The sequence below is a fragment of the Oncorhynchus masou genome, chromosome 14 (assembly GCF_036934945.1).
Source record: "Oncorhynchus masou masou isolate Uvic2021 chromosome 14, UVic_Omas_1.1, whole genome shotgun sequence".
NCBI classification, from domain to species: Eukaryota; Metazoa; Chordata; class Actinopteri; order Salmoniformes; family Salmonidae; genus Oncorhynchus; species Oncorhynchus masou.
Window position 1 is genome coordinate 36,598,272 of NC_088225.1, and position 13,914 is coordinate 36,612,185.

The window sequence follows — 13,914 nt, forward strand, 5'->3', positions numbered from 1 at the left end:
AGGGGAATATCAGGAAGAAAAGAGGGGTGAATGGAGGGAGGAAAGGAGGGAGGAAAGGAGGGAGGAAAGGAGGTAGGGGGATATCAGGAAGAAAAGAGGGAGGAAAGGAGGGAGGAAAGGGAGAGGAAAGGAGAGAGGAAAGGAGGGAGGAAAGGAGGTAGGGGGATATCCGGAAGAAAAGAGGGAGGAAAAGAGGGAGGAAAGGAGGGAGGGGGGATATCCGGAAGAAAAGAGGGAGGAAAGGAGAGAGGGGGAATATCAGGAAGAAAAGAGGGGTGAATGGAGGGAGGAAAGGAGGGAGGAAAGGAGGGAGGAAAGGAGGGAGGGGGGATATCCGGAAGAAAAGAGGGAGGAAAGGAGGGAGGAAAGGAGGGAGGAAAGGAGGGAGGGGGGATATCCGGAAGAAAAGAGGGAGGAAAGGAGGGAGGGGGATATCAGGTAGAAAAGAGGGGTGTGAGGAAGTATTTAGCTACGTGAGGTGAGCTGGGCGTTTCCTCTCTCGCCCCCCCTGGAGCACTTTAAATCAACAACAGCTTCATTTTTCATATTTACATAAACGTCATCTTTTTTTTCATTTAAGTCATATATATTTCTAATTAATCAAACAGTTTTTTTTTTTCAAAGTGTAAAGGCTGAGTTCTAGAAAATAACATTACAAAGGAGGTCACATTACAAACGATATCAAAACCCAAATGAAAGACAAGTCAATGTAAACATAAAAAAAAAAAGCCCAACGAACAAAACACCAGCAGCGTATAGGACACTGACATGTTTTGCAGCCTCGTAGTAGTGAAGACCGTGTACAGGCTGTGTGTGTGTCTGTCGGCAAAATAGTACAGCTGACCCCCCAAAAAATGCCATGATAGTATGTACATTATGATTGCATTACTTGTCGTGTGATCCATCTGGATATGACGACTTCATAAAGAACACGAGAAAAGCTTTTTCCCAAACCGTTGGTGTTGTAGCCTACAACTAAAACATTACAGTTGTGTATTTTGTGTTTTAAGAGAACACCTTCGTTGCACAGCTCAAACGTCTCCATTAATACATTGTTGGTATATATATATATATTTTGTTCAGTTTTCATCGGGTACAAATAATCATAGTCGTATAATTTCTGGAGAAAAAAAAAAAACGAAACCCAAAAGGTAAAATAGAGAAGATAAATATAGACATTTTGTAATTTTTTTATTCTCTCCCATAATATAAAAGTCAGCAACTATATCAATGGATATACTGTAATTTCTATAAAAACAACATCTGTACCAGTATCATTATTATTACTATGGGACAACCTATGTCTATACATAGTGCCCTACTTTGACATGGGCCCTATGGCACCCTATCCCCTATATAGTGCACTACATTAGACCCGAGCCTAATTACCCCATATAGTGCCCTACTTTGACATGGGCCCTATGGTACCCTATCCCCTATATAGTGCACTACATTAGACCCGAGCCTAATTACCCTATATAGTGCACTACGTTGAACAGGACCCTATGGCACCCTATTCCCTATATAGTGCACTACGTTGAACAGGACCCTATGGCACCCTATTCCCTATATAGTGCACAACTTTGACCAGAAGCATATAGGGCCCTATATAGGGAATAGGGGTCCGTTTGGGAAGCAGACTCTGTCCTCTAACCATAAGTTATTCTCTGTAAAAATCTGACGGCACACACAGATGGAAAACCCCGGGAATATCTGAACCTTTGGCTTTGAGTGATAAACGATGACAATCACAACCATCATGATCTGATATCCACACATCAACGTCCTCGCTGTTTAGCACGCTGCCGACTACGCACCATTCACACACAACTACTCCCCTCCATCTCCCTCTTTCCCATCACCTGGTCTAGTAATGACACAGCACTGTGTTGAGGGTTTATAGTACCCCATATTACCCCCAACTCCCCTCCCCTCCATCTCCCTCTTTCCCATCACCTGGTCTAGTAATGACACAGCACAGTGTTGAGGGTTTATAGTACCCCATTTTACCCCCACCTCCCCTCCATCTCTCTCTATCCCATCACCTGGTCTAGTAATGACACAGCACTATGTTGTGGGTTTATAGTACCCCATTTTACCCCCACCTCCCCTCCATCTCCATCTCCCTCTTTCCCATCACCTGGTCTAGTAATGACACAGCACTGTGTTGTGGGTTTATAGTACCCCATTTTACCCCCACCTCCCCTCCATCTCCCTCTTTCCCATCACCTGGTCTAGCAATGACACAGCACTGTGTTGTGGGTTTATAGTACCCCATTTTACCCCCACCTCCCCTCCATCTCCCTCTTTCCCATCACCTGGTCTAGCAATGACACAGCACTGTGTTGTGGGTTTATAGTACCCCATTTTACCCCCACCTCCCCTCCATCTCTCTCTTTCCCATCACCTGGTCTAGTAATGACACAGCACTGTGTTGTGGGTTTATAGTACCCCATTTTAGCCCCACCTCCCCTCCATCTCTCCAATCACCTGGTCTAATTTCTATTTTAACTTTATTTAACTAGGCAAGTCAGTTAAGAACAAATTCTTATTTACAATGACGGCCTAGGAACAGTGGGTTAACTGCCTTGTTCAGGGGTAGAACGCAAGATTTTGACCTTGTCAGCAGGGGACTCGATCTTGCAACCTTTCGTGCCTTTCTAGTACCCCATTTTACCCCCACCTCCCCAACCATAACCTTAATCCTAACCCTGAGCTTCAGCCCTAACCTCAACCTTAACCCTAATCCTAACCTAACCTAATCCCAACCTTAACCCTAATCCTAACCCTAACACTTGCCCAGTTCTTAACTTTAACCCCAATCCTAACCTAACCCCAACCTTAACCCTAATCCTAACCCTAACACTTGCCCAGTCCATATCTTTAACCCCAATCCTAACCTAACCCCAACCTTAACCCTAATCCTAACCTAATCCTAACCCTAACACTTGCCCAGTCCTTAACCTTAACCCCAATCCTAACCTAACCTAACCCCAACCTTAACCATAATCCTAACCTAATCCTAACCCTAACACTTGCCCAGTCCATAACTTTAACCCCAATCCTAACCTAACCGAATCCCAACCTTAATCCCAATCCTAACCTAACCTAACCCCAACCTAATCCCAACCTTAACCCTAATCCTAACCTAATCCCAACCTTAACCCTAATCCTAACCTAATCCCAACCTTAACCCTAATCCTAACCTAATCCCATCCTTAACCCTAATCCTAACCTAACCCCAACCTTAACCCTAATCCTAACCTAACCTAACCCCAACCTTAACCCTAATCCTAACCTGATCCTAACCCTAACACTTGCCCAGTCCTTAACTTTAACCCCATTCCTAATCCTAACCCCAGTAGCTAGGAAACAACGTAGACACTAACAGAGAGAATGTCAAAGGGATCCGAACCCTACAATCATGTAAACACTCTTACAAAACGGGATCACATTCTACGATGTATTCTACAGGATTGGTTTGTCTTTTCACCAATCCCTAACAGTTGAAATGTGTTGTTTTACAATGGTAAGGTTTTAAAATCTAGTAGCTCTTCTATAGCTCTACCAACACGGACAATCTACTAACCTTTACAAATTAAAAACCCACTGTATCAAAATGAACAGCACACAATATCTGAGGTATAAATATCCGTCTTTTTAGTTGACTGACTTGCCTCTCCCTTAGGAGCTGCTAAAATCATGCTCAACAGTTTATATTGCAATACCCAGGCCTCAAAGTTCTCTCTCTGTCTCTCTCTCTGTCTCTCTCTCTGTCTCTCTCTCTGTCTCTCTCTGTCTCTCTCTCTCTGTCTCACTCACATACTGGTTTGTTGGTTGTGTGGTGTGTTTGTTGGTCGGTCGGTTGGTTGGCTGCTCGGTTGTGTCCCTGTCAGAAAGGATTGATTGTTGTTTGGTTGTGGGGAGGTTGGTTGGTTGGTAGGGTAGTAATTGGTTGTTGTATGGTTTTAGGGAGGTTGGTTGGTGGGTTAGTATGGGGCAAAGCGGCTGTAACCTCCCCTGTATATACTAGCCTGCAGGAGGACAACACCAGCCCCACGTCGTCAGCATGACTCCTCGTCTTGGCATCAGCCAACGGGGCAAACGGATTCTGAAACACACGTAACCATAGAGATAGTAAGCATTCTGAAACGTACACGTAACCATAGAGATAATGTAAGCATTCTGAAACACACACGTAACCATAGAGATCATGTAAGCATTCTGAAACACACACGTAACCATAGAGATAATGAAGCATTCTGAAACGCACACGTAACCATAGAGATCATGTAAGCATTCTGAAACACACACGTAACCATAGAGATAATGTAAGCATTCTGAAACGCACACGTAACCATAGAGATAATGTAAGCATTCTGAAACACACACGTAACCATAGAGATAATGTAAGCATTCTGAAACACACACGTAACCATAGAGATCATGTAAGCATTCTGAAACACACACGTAACCATAGAGATAATGTACGCATTCTGAAACACACACACCACCATAACCATATAAAGTCTAAAACAAACAACTCCATAGAGATAATGTAAGCATTCTGAAACACACACGTAACCATAGAGACAATGTAAGCATTCTGAAACGCACACGTAACCGTAGAGATAACGTAAGCATTCTGAAACACACACGTAACCATAGAGATAATGTAAGCGTTCTGAAACGCACACGTAACCGTAGAGATAACGTAAGCATTCTGAAACACACACGTAACCGTAGAGATAACGTAAGCATTCTGAAACACACACGTAACTGTAGAGATAACGTAAGCATTCTGAAACACACACGTAACCATAGAGATAATGTAAGCATTCTGAAATGCACACGTAACCATAGAGATAATGTAAGCATTCTGAAACGCACACGTAACCATAGAGATAGTGTAAGCATTCTGAAACGCACACGTAATCATAGAGATAATGTAGAAATTCTGAAACACAACATAGACAAAGTATATATCAGCAATTTTACAATCGCATTTTTTTTTAGCAAAGTCAACCATTTCCAACATATAACGTGAGGGCTTGAAAACCTGATGGATGGCCTCACTATTTCAGCAAGAAACAGTCAAATCATCGCAATGTTGATGCATAAAAACGGACCCATCAACGCAGTACAAAATGAGCACTTGCAATTTCAACCAATCACCACACTTTTACCGCGTAAAATGGTTAATTAAATCAAGCCACGCGTCAAAAACCTTTTCCCTCATCAGCGTATTTTCACAACAAACTGAACAAAATCATTGCATATTGCCATGTTAAATGTCAGAATTGCTGAAACAGAATCAAGCATTTTTACCTGCAAATATCACAGAAAATCCAAACACAATCCTGGAGGGACTAATATATAGTAATGTGCACTCTCAAACATATGCGGAACCATAGAGACATCTATAAATCATTCTGAAACATATGCGTAACCATAGAGATGAACTGTATGTAAATCATTCTGAAACACAAACGTAACCATAGAGATATACTGTATGTAAAGCATCTGAAACAAACGCGTAATCATAGAGATATGCTGTATGTAAAGCATCTCAAACACACGGGTAACCATAGAGATAAACTGTATGTAAAGCATTCTGAAACACATACGTAACCATAGAGATATACTGTATGTAAAGCATCTGAAACACACACGTAACCATAGAGATATACTGTATGTAAAGCATCTGAAACACACACGTAACCATAGAGATATACTGTATGTAAAGCATCGGAAACACACACGTAACCATAGAGATATACTGTATGTAAAGCATCTGAAACACACACGTAACCATAGAGATATTCTTCTCATATATTTTTTCTTCTAATTCTATGCAAACATCAGCCATAAAGATGTATATGTACTGTCTATGTAAAGATATGGACTGTATATGCACTGTATATGTAAAGATATGTACTGTGTAAGTACTGTATATGTAAAGATATGTACTGTGTAAGCACTGTATATGTAAAGATATGTACTGTGTAAGTACTGTATATGTAAAGATATGTACTGTATATGTACTGTATAAGTACTGTATATGTAAAGTTATGTACTGTATATGTAAAGATATGTACTGTCTATGTAAAGATATGGACTGTATATGCACTGTATATGTAAAGATATGTACTGTATATGTACAGATATGTACGGTATATGTACTGTATTTGTAAAGATATGTACTGTATAAGTACTGTATATGTAAAGATATGTACTGTATATGTACTGTATATGTAAAGATGTGTACGGTATATGTAAAGATATGTACTGTCTATGTAAAGATATGGACTGTATATGCACTATATATGTAAAGATATGTATGTACTGTATATGTACTGTATATGTACTGTATATGTAAAGATATGTACTGTATATGTACTGTATATGTAAAGATATGTACTGTATATGTACTGTATATGTAAAGATATGTACTGTATATGTACTGTATATGTACTGTATATGTAAAGATATGTACTGTATATGTACTGTATATGTAAAGATGTGTACGGTATATGTACTGTATATGTAAATATATGTACTGTATATGTAAAGATATGAAATATATGTACTCCATATGTACTGTATATGCACTGTATATGTACTGTATATGTAAATATATGTACTGTATATGTACTGTATATGTACTGTATATGTAAAGATATGCACTCTATATGTACTGTATATGTACTGTATATGTAAAGATATGTACTATATATGTAAAGATATGTACTGTATATGTACTGTACATGTAAAGATATGTACGGTATATTTAAAGATATGTACTGTATATGTACTGTATATGTAAAGATATGTAGTGTATATGTACTGTATATGTAAAGATATGTACTGTATATATAAATATATGTACTATATGTACTCTATATTTACTGTATATGTAAAGATATGTTCTGTATATGTACTGCATATGTACTGTATATGTAAAGATATGTAGTGTATATGTACTGTATATGTAAAGAGATGTACTGTATAAGTACTGTATATGTAAAGAGATGTACTGTATAAGTACTGTATATGTAAAGATATGCACTCTATATGTACTGTGTATGTACTAGATATGTACTGTATATGTAAAGATATGTAGTGTATATACTGTATATGTAAAGATATGTACTGTATATATAAAGATATGTACTGTATATGTACTGTATATGTAAATATATGTACTGTATATATAAAGATATGTACTGTATATGTACTGTATATGTAAAGATATGTACTGTATATGTACTGTATATGTAAAGATATGTACTGTATATATAAAGATATGTACTGTATATGCAAATATATGTGAATATATGTACTGTGTATGTAAAGATATGTACTGTATATGTACTGTATATGTAAAGATATGTAAGGTATATGTACTGTATATGTAAAGATATGTACTGTATATGTACTGTATATGTAAAGATATGTACTGTATATGTAAAGATATGTACTGTATATGTAAAGATATGTACTGTATATGTACTGTATATGTAAAGATATGTACTGTATATGTAAAGATATGTACTGTATATGTAAAGATATGTACTGTATATGTACTGTATATGTAAAGATATGTACGGTATATGTACTGTATATGTACAGATATGTACGGTATATGTAAAGATATGTACTGTATATGTACTGTATATGTAAAGATATGTACTGTATATGTAAAGATATGTACTGTATATGTACTGTATATGTAAAGATACGTACTGTATATGTACTGTATATGTAAAGATATGTACTGTATATGTAAAGATATGTACTGTATATGTACTGTATATGTAAAGATATGTACTGTATATGTAAAGATATGTACTGTATATGTAAAGATATGTACTGTATAAGTACTGTATATGTAAAGATATGTACTGTATATGTAAAGATATGTACTGTATATGTACTGTATATGTAAAGATATGTACTGTATATGTAAAGCACTTGTCTAAGTCTACTTGTGAAGTGTGTAGAATACCCTCCACACACTACATCCTGACCAACTATCTGCCATTTACCGTTTGTTAGGTTACCGTTACAAACCCAGTGGGATGACATGGCCCCCCCCACATGCAGCGTGCACCCAGTCATGCCAGCAGACATGCCAGGCCATCATGCCAGGCCATCATGCCAGGCCATCATGCCAGGGGCTACTCAGAGGGGTGAGAAACAATGGGTTAATACATGGAGACATCACATAACAGCATCAGTAACAACAACATCAACAGCGTGCTCTTTTTGTTGTGAATGACGGAATCTTGTGTTAGCGGAGTAGATGTGTCTGTCTGTTAACACATGTTTTCCCATGCCAATAAAGCCCCTTGAATTGAATTGAGAGAGGAGGAAGAGGAGGAGACAGAGAGAGAGGAGGAAGAGGAGTCAGCGAGAGAGGAGGAAGAGGAGACAGAGAGAGATGATGAAGAGGAGACAGAGAGAGAGAGACAGAGAGAGAGAGAGACAGAGAGAGACAGCGAGAGAGAGCGAGAGACAGAGAGAGACAGAGAGAGACAGAGACAGAGAGAGACAGAGAGAGACAGAGAGAGACAGATAGGATGAGAGAGAGAGACAGAGAGGGACAGAGAGACAGAGACAGAGAGAGAGAGAGAGAGAGAGAGAGAGAGAGGGGGGTGTGAGTGTGTATTTTACCATGGCACCAATGCTGTATGTGGCTGCTGGAGCAAGTGGGTGGTTGTAGGGTTCCGCAGCATATACTGGTCCGTAACTATGGAAACACGAGACAACAACAAACACCATCAGTGCCCATCATCAAAACCAGACACACACACACACACACATAAACACACACACAGTACATCCATGTCTTGTACGTGTTCTGTAACTCTTAGGATTCATTTGAATAGAGTCAAAGATAAATGTAACAGCCATCTCAGTGCAGAAACAGAAGACTCAGCATCTGTGAATGTATGAAACACTGTTACACGTAACAGCCATCTCAGTGCAGAAACAGAGGACTCAGCATCTGTGAATGTATGAAACACAGTTACATGTAACAGCCATCTCAGTGCAGAAACAGAAGACTCAGCATCTGTGAATGTATGAAACACTGTTACATGTAACAGCCATCTCAGTGCAGAAACAGAGGACTCAGCATCTGTGAATGTATGAAACACTGTTACATGTAACAGCCATCTCAGTGCAGAAACAGAAGACTCAGCATCTGTGAATGTATGAAACACTGTTACACGTAACAGCCATCTCAGTGCAGAAACAGAGGACTCAGCATCTGTGAATGTATGAAACACAGTTACATGTAACAGCCATCTCAGTGCAGAAACAGAAGACTCAGCATCTGTGAATGTATGAAACACTGTTACATGTAACAGCCATCTCAGTGCAGAAACAGAGGACTCAGCATCTGTGAATGTATGAAACACTGTTACATGTAACAGCCATCTCAGTGCAGAAACAGAGGACTCAGCATCTGTGAATGTATGAAACACTGTTACATGTAAAAGCCATCTCAGTGCAGAAACAGAGGACTCAGCATCTGTGAATGTATGAAACACTGTTACATGTAACAGCCATCTCAGTGCAGAAACAGAAGACTCAGCATCTGTGAATGTATGAAACACTGTTACATGTGACAGCCATCTCAGTGCAGAAACAGAGGACTCAGCATCTGTGAATGTATGAAACAACTTTGAATCTGTGACTGCAAATATTCTCCAAGAAATCAAAAAAGGTAATAACCTCCTTCACTACTACATCTCAATATGTTTGATAAGGCATTAAAACATAGAATGACGTTGGCTGTACATGTCATAGTGAATAAGAGCAGGTTTTACCCTAACAAGAAAAGGATTGGTTACATTTTCATATTGAGAGAGACAGACAGACAGACAGACAGACAGACAGACAGACAGACAGACAGACAAAGAAAGAGAACGTGCAGACTGACAAAAATAACAAGAGTGAGTGGGACAGAGATAGAGAGGTAGAACAGTTAGAGAGAAAGAATGAAAGAAAGAGAGACAGACAGACAGACAGACAGACAGACAGACAGACAGAGAGACAGAGAGACACAAAGACACAGAGAGAGAGACAGACACAGAGAGAGAGACAGTCAGACATCGTAAAACTAAAAACCCCAGAGAGCGGTTCCATATCCCAGAGTTCCGAGGGGCAGTGAGCAGAAGCGTTGGCGATAGCAGAGCTCTAATCTCCCCCTCTGAGCCTGACTGCCCGCGCACACTGATAACAGCCAATCAGCAGCCTGGCTTGCAAATATAAATAAGATGATTTGCATACGGGCCCAGCGCTGTGCGATTAGGCTCAGTTAATTCCCATTCGTTTTGGACATTGTGTATGTGTGTGTGCGTGTGTATGTGTGTTAATCCCCAATACATTTGGATGTTGTTCTTCACAGTCTCACCAACCTGCTCTATTATACTGACCGAAAGACTCTACGACACTGACCTACAGTACAGTCTCTACTATACTGACCTACAGTACAGTCTCTACTATACTGACCTACAGTCTCTACTATACTGACCTACAGTACAGTCTCCACTATACTGACCTACAGTACAGTCTCTACTATACTGATCTACAGTACAGTCTCTACTATACTGACCTACAGTCTCTACTATACTGACCTACAGTCTCTACTATACTGACCTACAGTACAGTCTCTACTATACTGACCTACAGTCTCTACTATACTGACCTACAGTCTCTACTATACTGACCTACAGTACAGTCTCCACTATACTGACCTACAGTACAGTCTCCACTATACTGACCTACAGTACAGTCTCTACTATACTGACCTACAGTCTCTACTATACTGACCTACAGTACAGTCTCTACTATACTGACCTACAGTACAGTCTCTACTATACTGACCTACAGTACAGTCTCTACTATACTGACCTACAGTCTCTACTATACTGACCTACAGTACAGTCTCTACTATACTGACCTACAGTACAGTCTCTACTATACTGACCTACAGTACAGTCTCTACTATACTGACCTACAGTACAGTCTCTACTATACTGACCTTCAGTAGAGTCTCTACTATACTGACCTACAGTACAGTCTCTACTATACTGACCTACAGTACAGTCTCTACTATACTGACCTACAGTACAGTCTCTACTATACTGACCTTCAGTAGAGTCTCTACTATACTGACCTACAGTCTCTACCATACTGACCTACAGTCTCTACTATACTGACCTATAGTACAGTCTCTACTACACTGACCTTCAGTACAGTCTCTACTATACTGACCTATAGTACAGTCTCTACTATACTGACCTACAGTACAGTCTCTACTATACTGACCTACAGTACAGTCTCTACTATACTGACCTACAGTACAGTCTCTACTATACTGACCTACAGTAGAGTCTCTACTATACTGACCTACAGTCTCTACCATACTGACCTACAGTCTCTACTATACTGACCTATAGTACAGTCTCTACTACACTGACCTTCAGTACAGTCTCTACTATACTGACCTATAGTACAGTCTCTACTATACTGACCTACAGTACAGTCTCTACTATACTGACCTACAGTACAGTCTCTACTATACTGACCTACAGTACAGTCTCTACTATACTGACCTACAGTACAGTCTCTACTATACTGACCTACAGTCTCTACCATACTGACCTACAGTCTCTACTATACTGACCTACAGTCTCTACTATACTGACCTACAGTACAGTCTCTACTATACTGACCTACAGTACAGTCTCTACTATACTGACCTACAGAACAGTCTCTACTATACTGACCTACAGTACAGTCTCTACTATACTGACCTACAGTACAGTCTCTACTATACTGACCTTCAGTACAGTCTCCACTATACTGACCTACAGTACAGTCTCTACTATACTGACCTTCAGTACAGTCTCCACTATACTGACCTACAGTACAGTCTCCACTATACTGACCTACAGTACAGTCTCTACTATACTGACATACAGTACAGTCTCTACTATACTGGCCTACAGTACAGTCTCTACTATACTGACCTACAGTCTCTACTATACTGACCTACAGTACAGTCTCTACTATACTGACCTACAGTACAGTCTCTACCATACTGACTTACAGTCTCGACTATACTGACCTACAGTACAGTCTCTACCATACTGACTTACAGTCTCGACTATACTGACCTACAGTACAGTCTCTACTATACTGACCTACAGTCTCTACTATACTGACCTACAGTACAGTCTCTACTATACTGACCTACAGTACAGTCTCTACTATACTGACCTACAGTACAGTCTCTACCATGCTGACTTACAGTCTTGACTATACTGACCTACAGTACAGTCTCTACTATACTGACCTACAGTCTCTACTATACTGACCTACAGTACAGTCTCTACTATACTGACCTACAGTACAGTCTCTACCATACTGACCTACAGTCTCTACTATACTGACCTACAGTACAGTCTCTACCATACTGACTTACAGTCTCGACTATACTGACCTACAGTACAGTCTCTACTATACTGACCTACAGTACAGTCTCTACTATACTGACCTACAGTACAGTCTCTACTATACTGACCTACAGTACAGTCTCTACTATACTGACCTACAGTACAGTATCTACCATACTGACCTACAGTCTCTACTACACTGACCTACAGTACAGTCTCTACTATACTGGCCTACAGTACAGTCTCTACTATACTGACCTACAGTACAGTCTCTACTACACTGACCTACAGTACAGTCTCTACTATACTGACCTACAGTCTCTACTGTACTGACCTACAGTACAGTCTCCACTATACTGACCTACAGTACAGTCTCTACTATACTGACCTACAGTCTCTACTATACTGACCTACAGTACAGTCTCTACTATACTGACCTACAGTACAGTCTCTACTATACTGACCTACAGTACAGTCTCTACTATACTGGCCTACAGTACAGTCTCTACTATACTGACCTACAGAACAGTCTCTACTATACTGACCTACAGTACAGTCTCCACTATACTGACCTACAGTACAGTCTCTACTATACTGACCTACAGTCTCTACTATACTGACCTTCAGTACAGTCTCTACTATACTGACCTACAGTACAGTCTCTAATGTACTGACCGACAGTACAGTCTCTACTATACTGACCTACAGAACAGTCTCTACTATACTGACCTACAGTACAGTCTCCACTATACTGACCTACAGAACAGTCTCTACTATACTGACCTACAGAACAGTCTCTACTATACTGACCTACAGTACAGTCTCTACTACACTGACCTACAGTACAGTCTCTAATGTACTGACCGACAGTACAGTCTCTACTATACTGACCTACAGTCTCTACTATACTGACCTACAGTCTCTACTATACTGACCTACAGTCTCTACTATACTGACCTACAGTCTCTACTATACTGACCGACAGTACAGTCTCTACTATACTGACCTACAGTAGAGTCTCTACCATACTGACCTACAGTCTCTACCATACTGACCTACAGTAGTCTCTATTACACTGACCTACAGTACAGTCTCTACTATACTGACCTACAGTAGAGTCTCTACTATACTGACCTACAGAACAGTCTCTACTATACTGACCTACAATACAGTCTCTACTATACTGTCCTACAGTGCAGTCTCTACTATACTGACCTAAGTTACAGTCTCTACTATACTGACCTACAGTCTCTATTATACTGACCTACAGTCTCTACCATACTGACCTACAGTCTCTACTATACTGACCTACAGTACAGTCTCTACCATACTGACTTACAGTCTCGACTATACTGACCTACAGTACAGTCTCTAATATACTGACCAACAGTACAGTCTCTACATTACTAAACTACAGTCTCTACCATACTGACCTACAGTCTCT

The 13,914-nt window shown here is 40.0% G+C and overlaps 1 protein-coding gene across 1 annotated transcript in view; it reads right to left on the reverse strand.

The window, feature by feature from the left end:
• Positions 1-2,386: 2,386 nt before the first annotated feature.
• LOC135554813 (RNA binding protein fox-1 homolog 1-like) overlaps positions 2,387-13,914 on the reverse strand; it is a 252,533-nt gene continuing 241,005 nt past the window's right edge. Inside the window, 3 exon segments of the mRNA XM_064987255.1 lie at positions 2,387-4,042; positions 4,045-4,111; positions 8,677-8,752. Of these exon segments, the coding sequence (XP_064843327.1) occupies positions 3,990-4,042; positions 4,045-4,111; positions 8,677-8,752 (196 nt within the window). The 3' untranslated portion in view covers positions 2,387-3,989.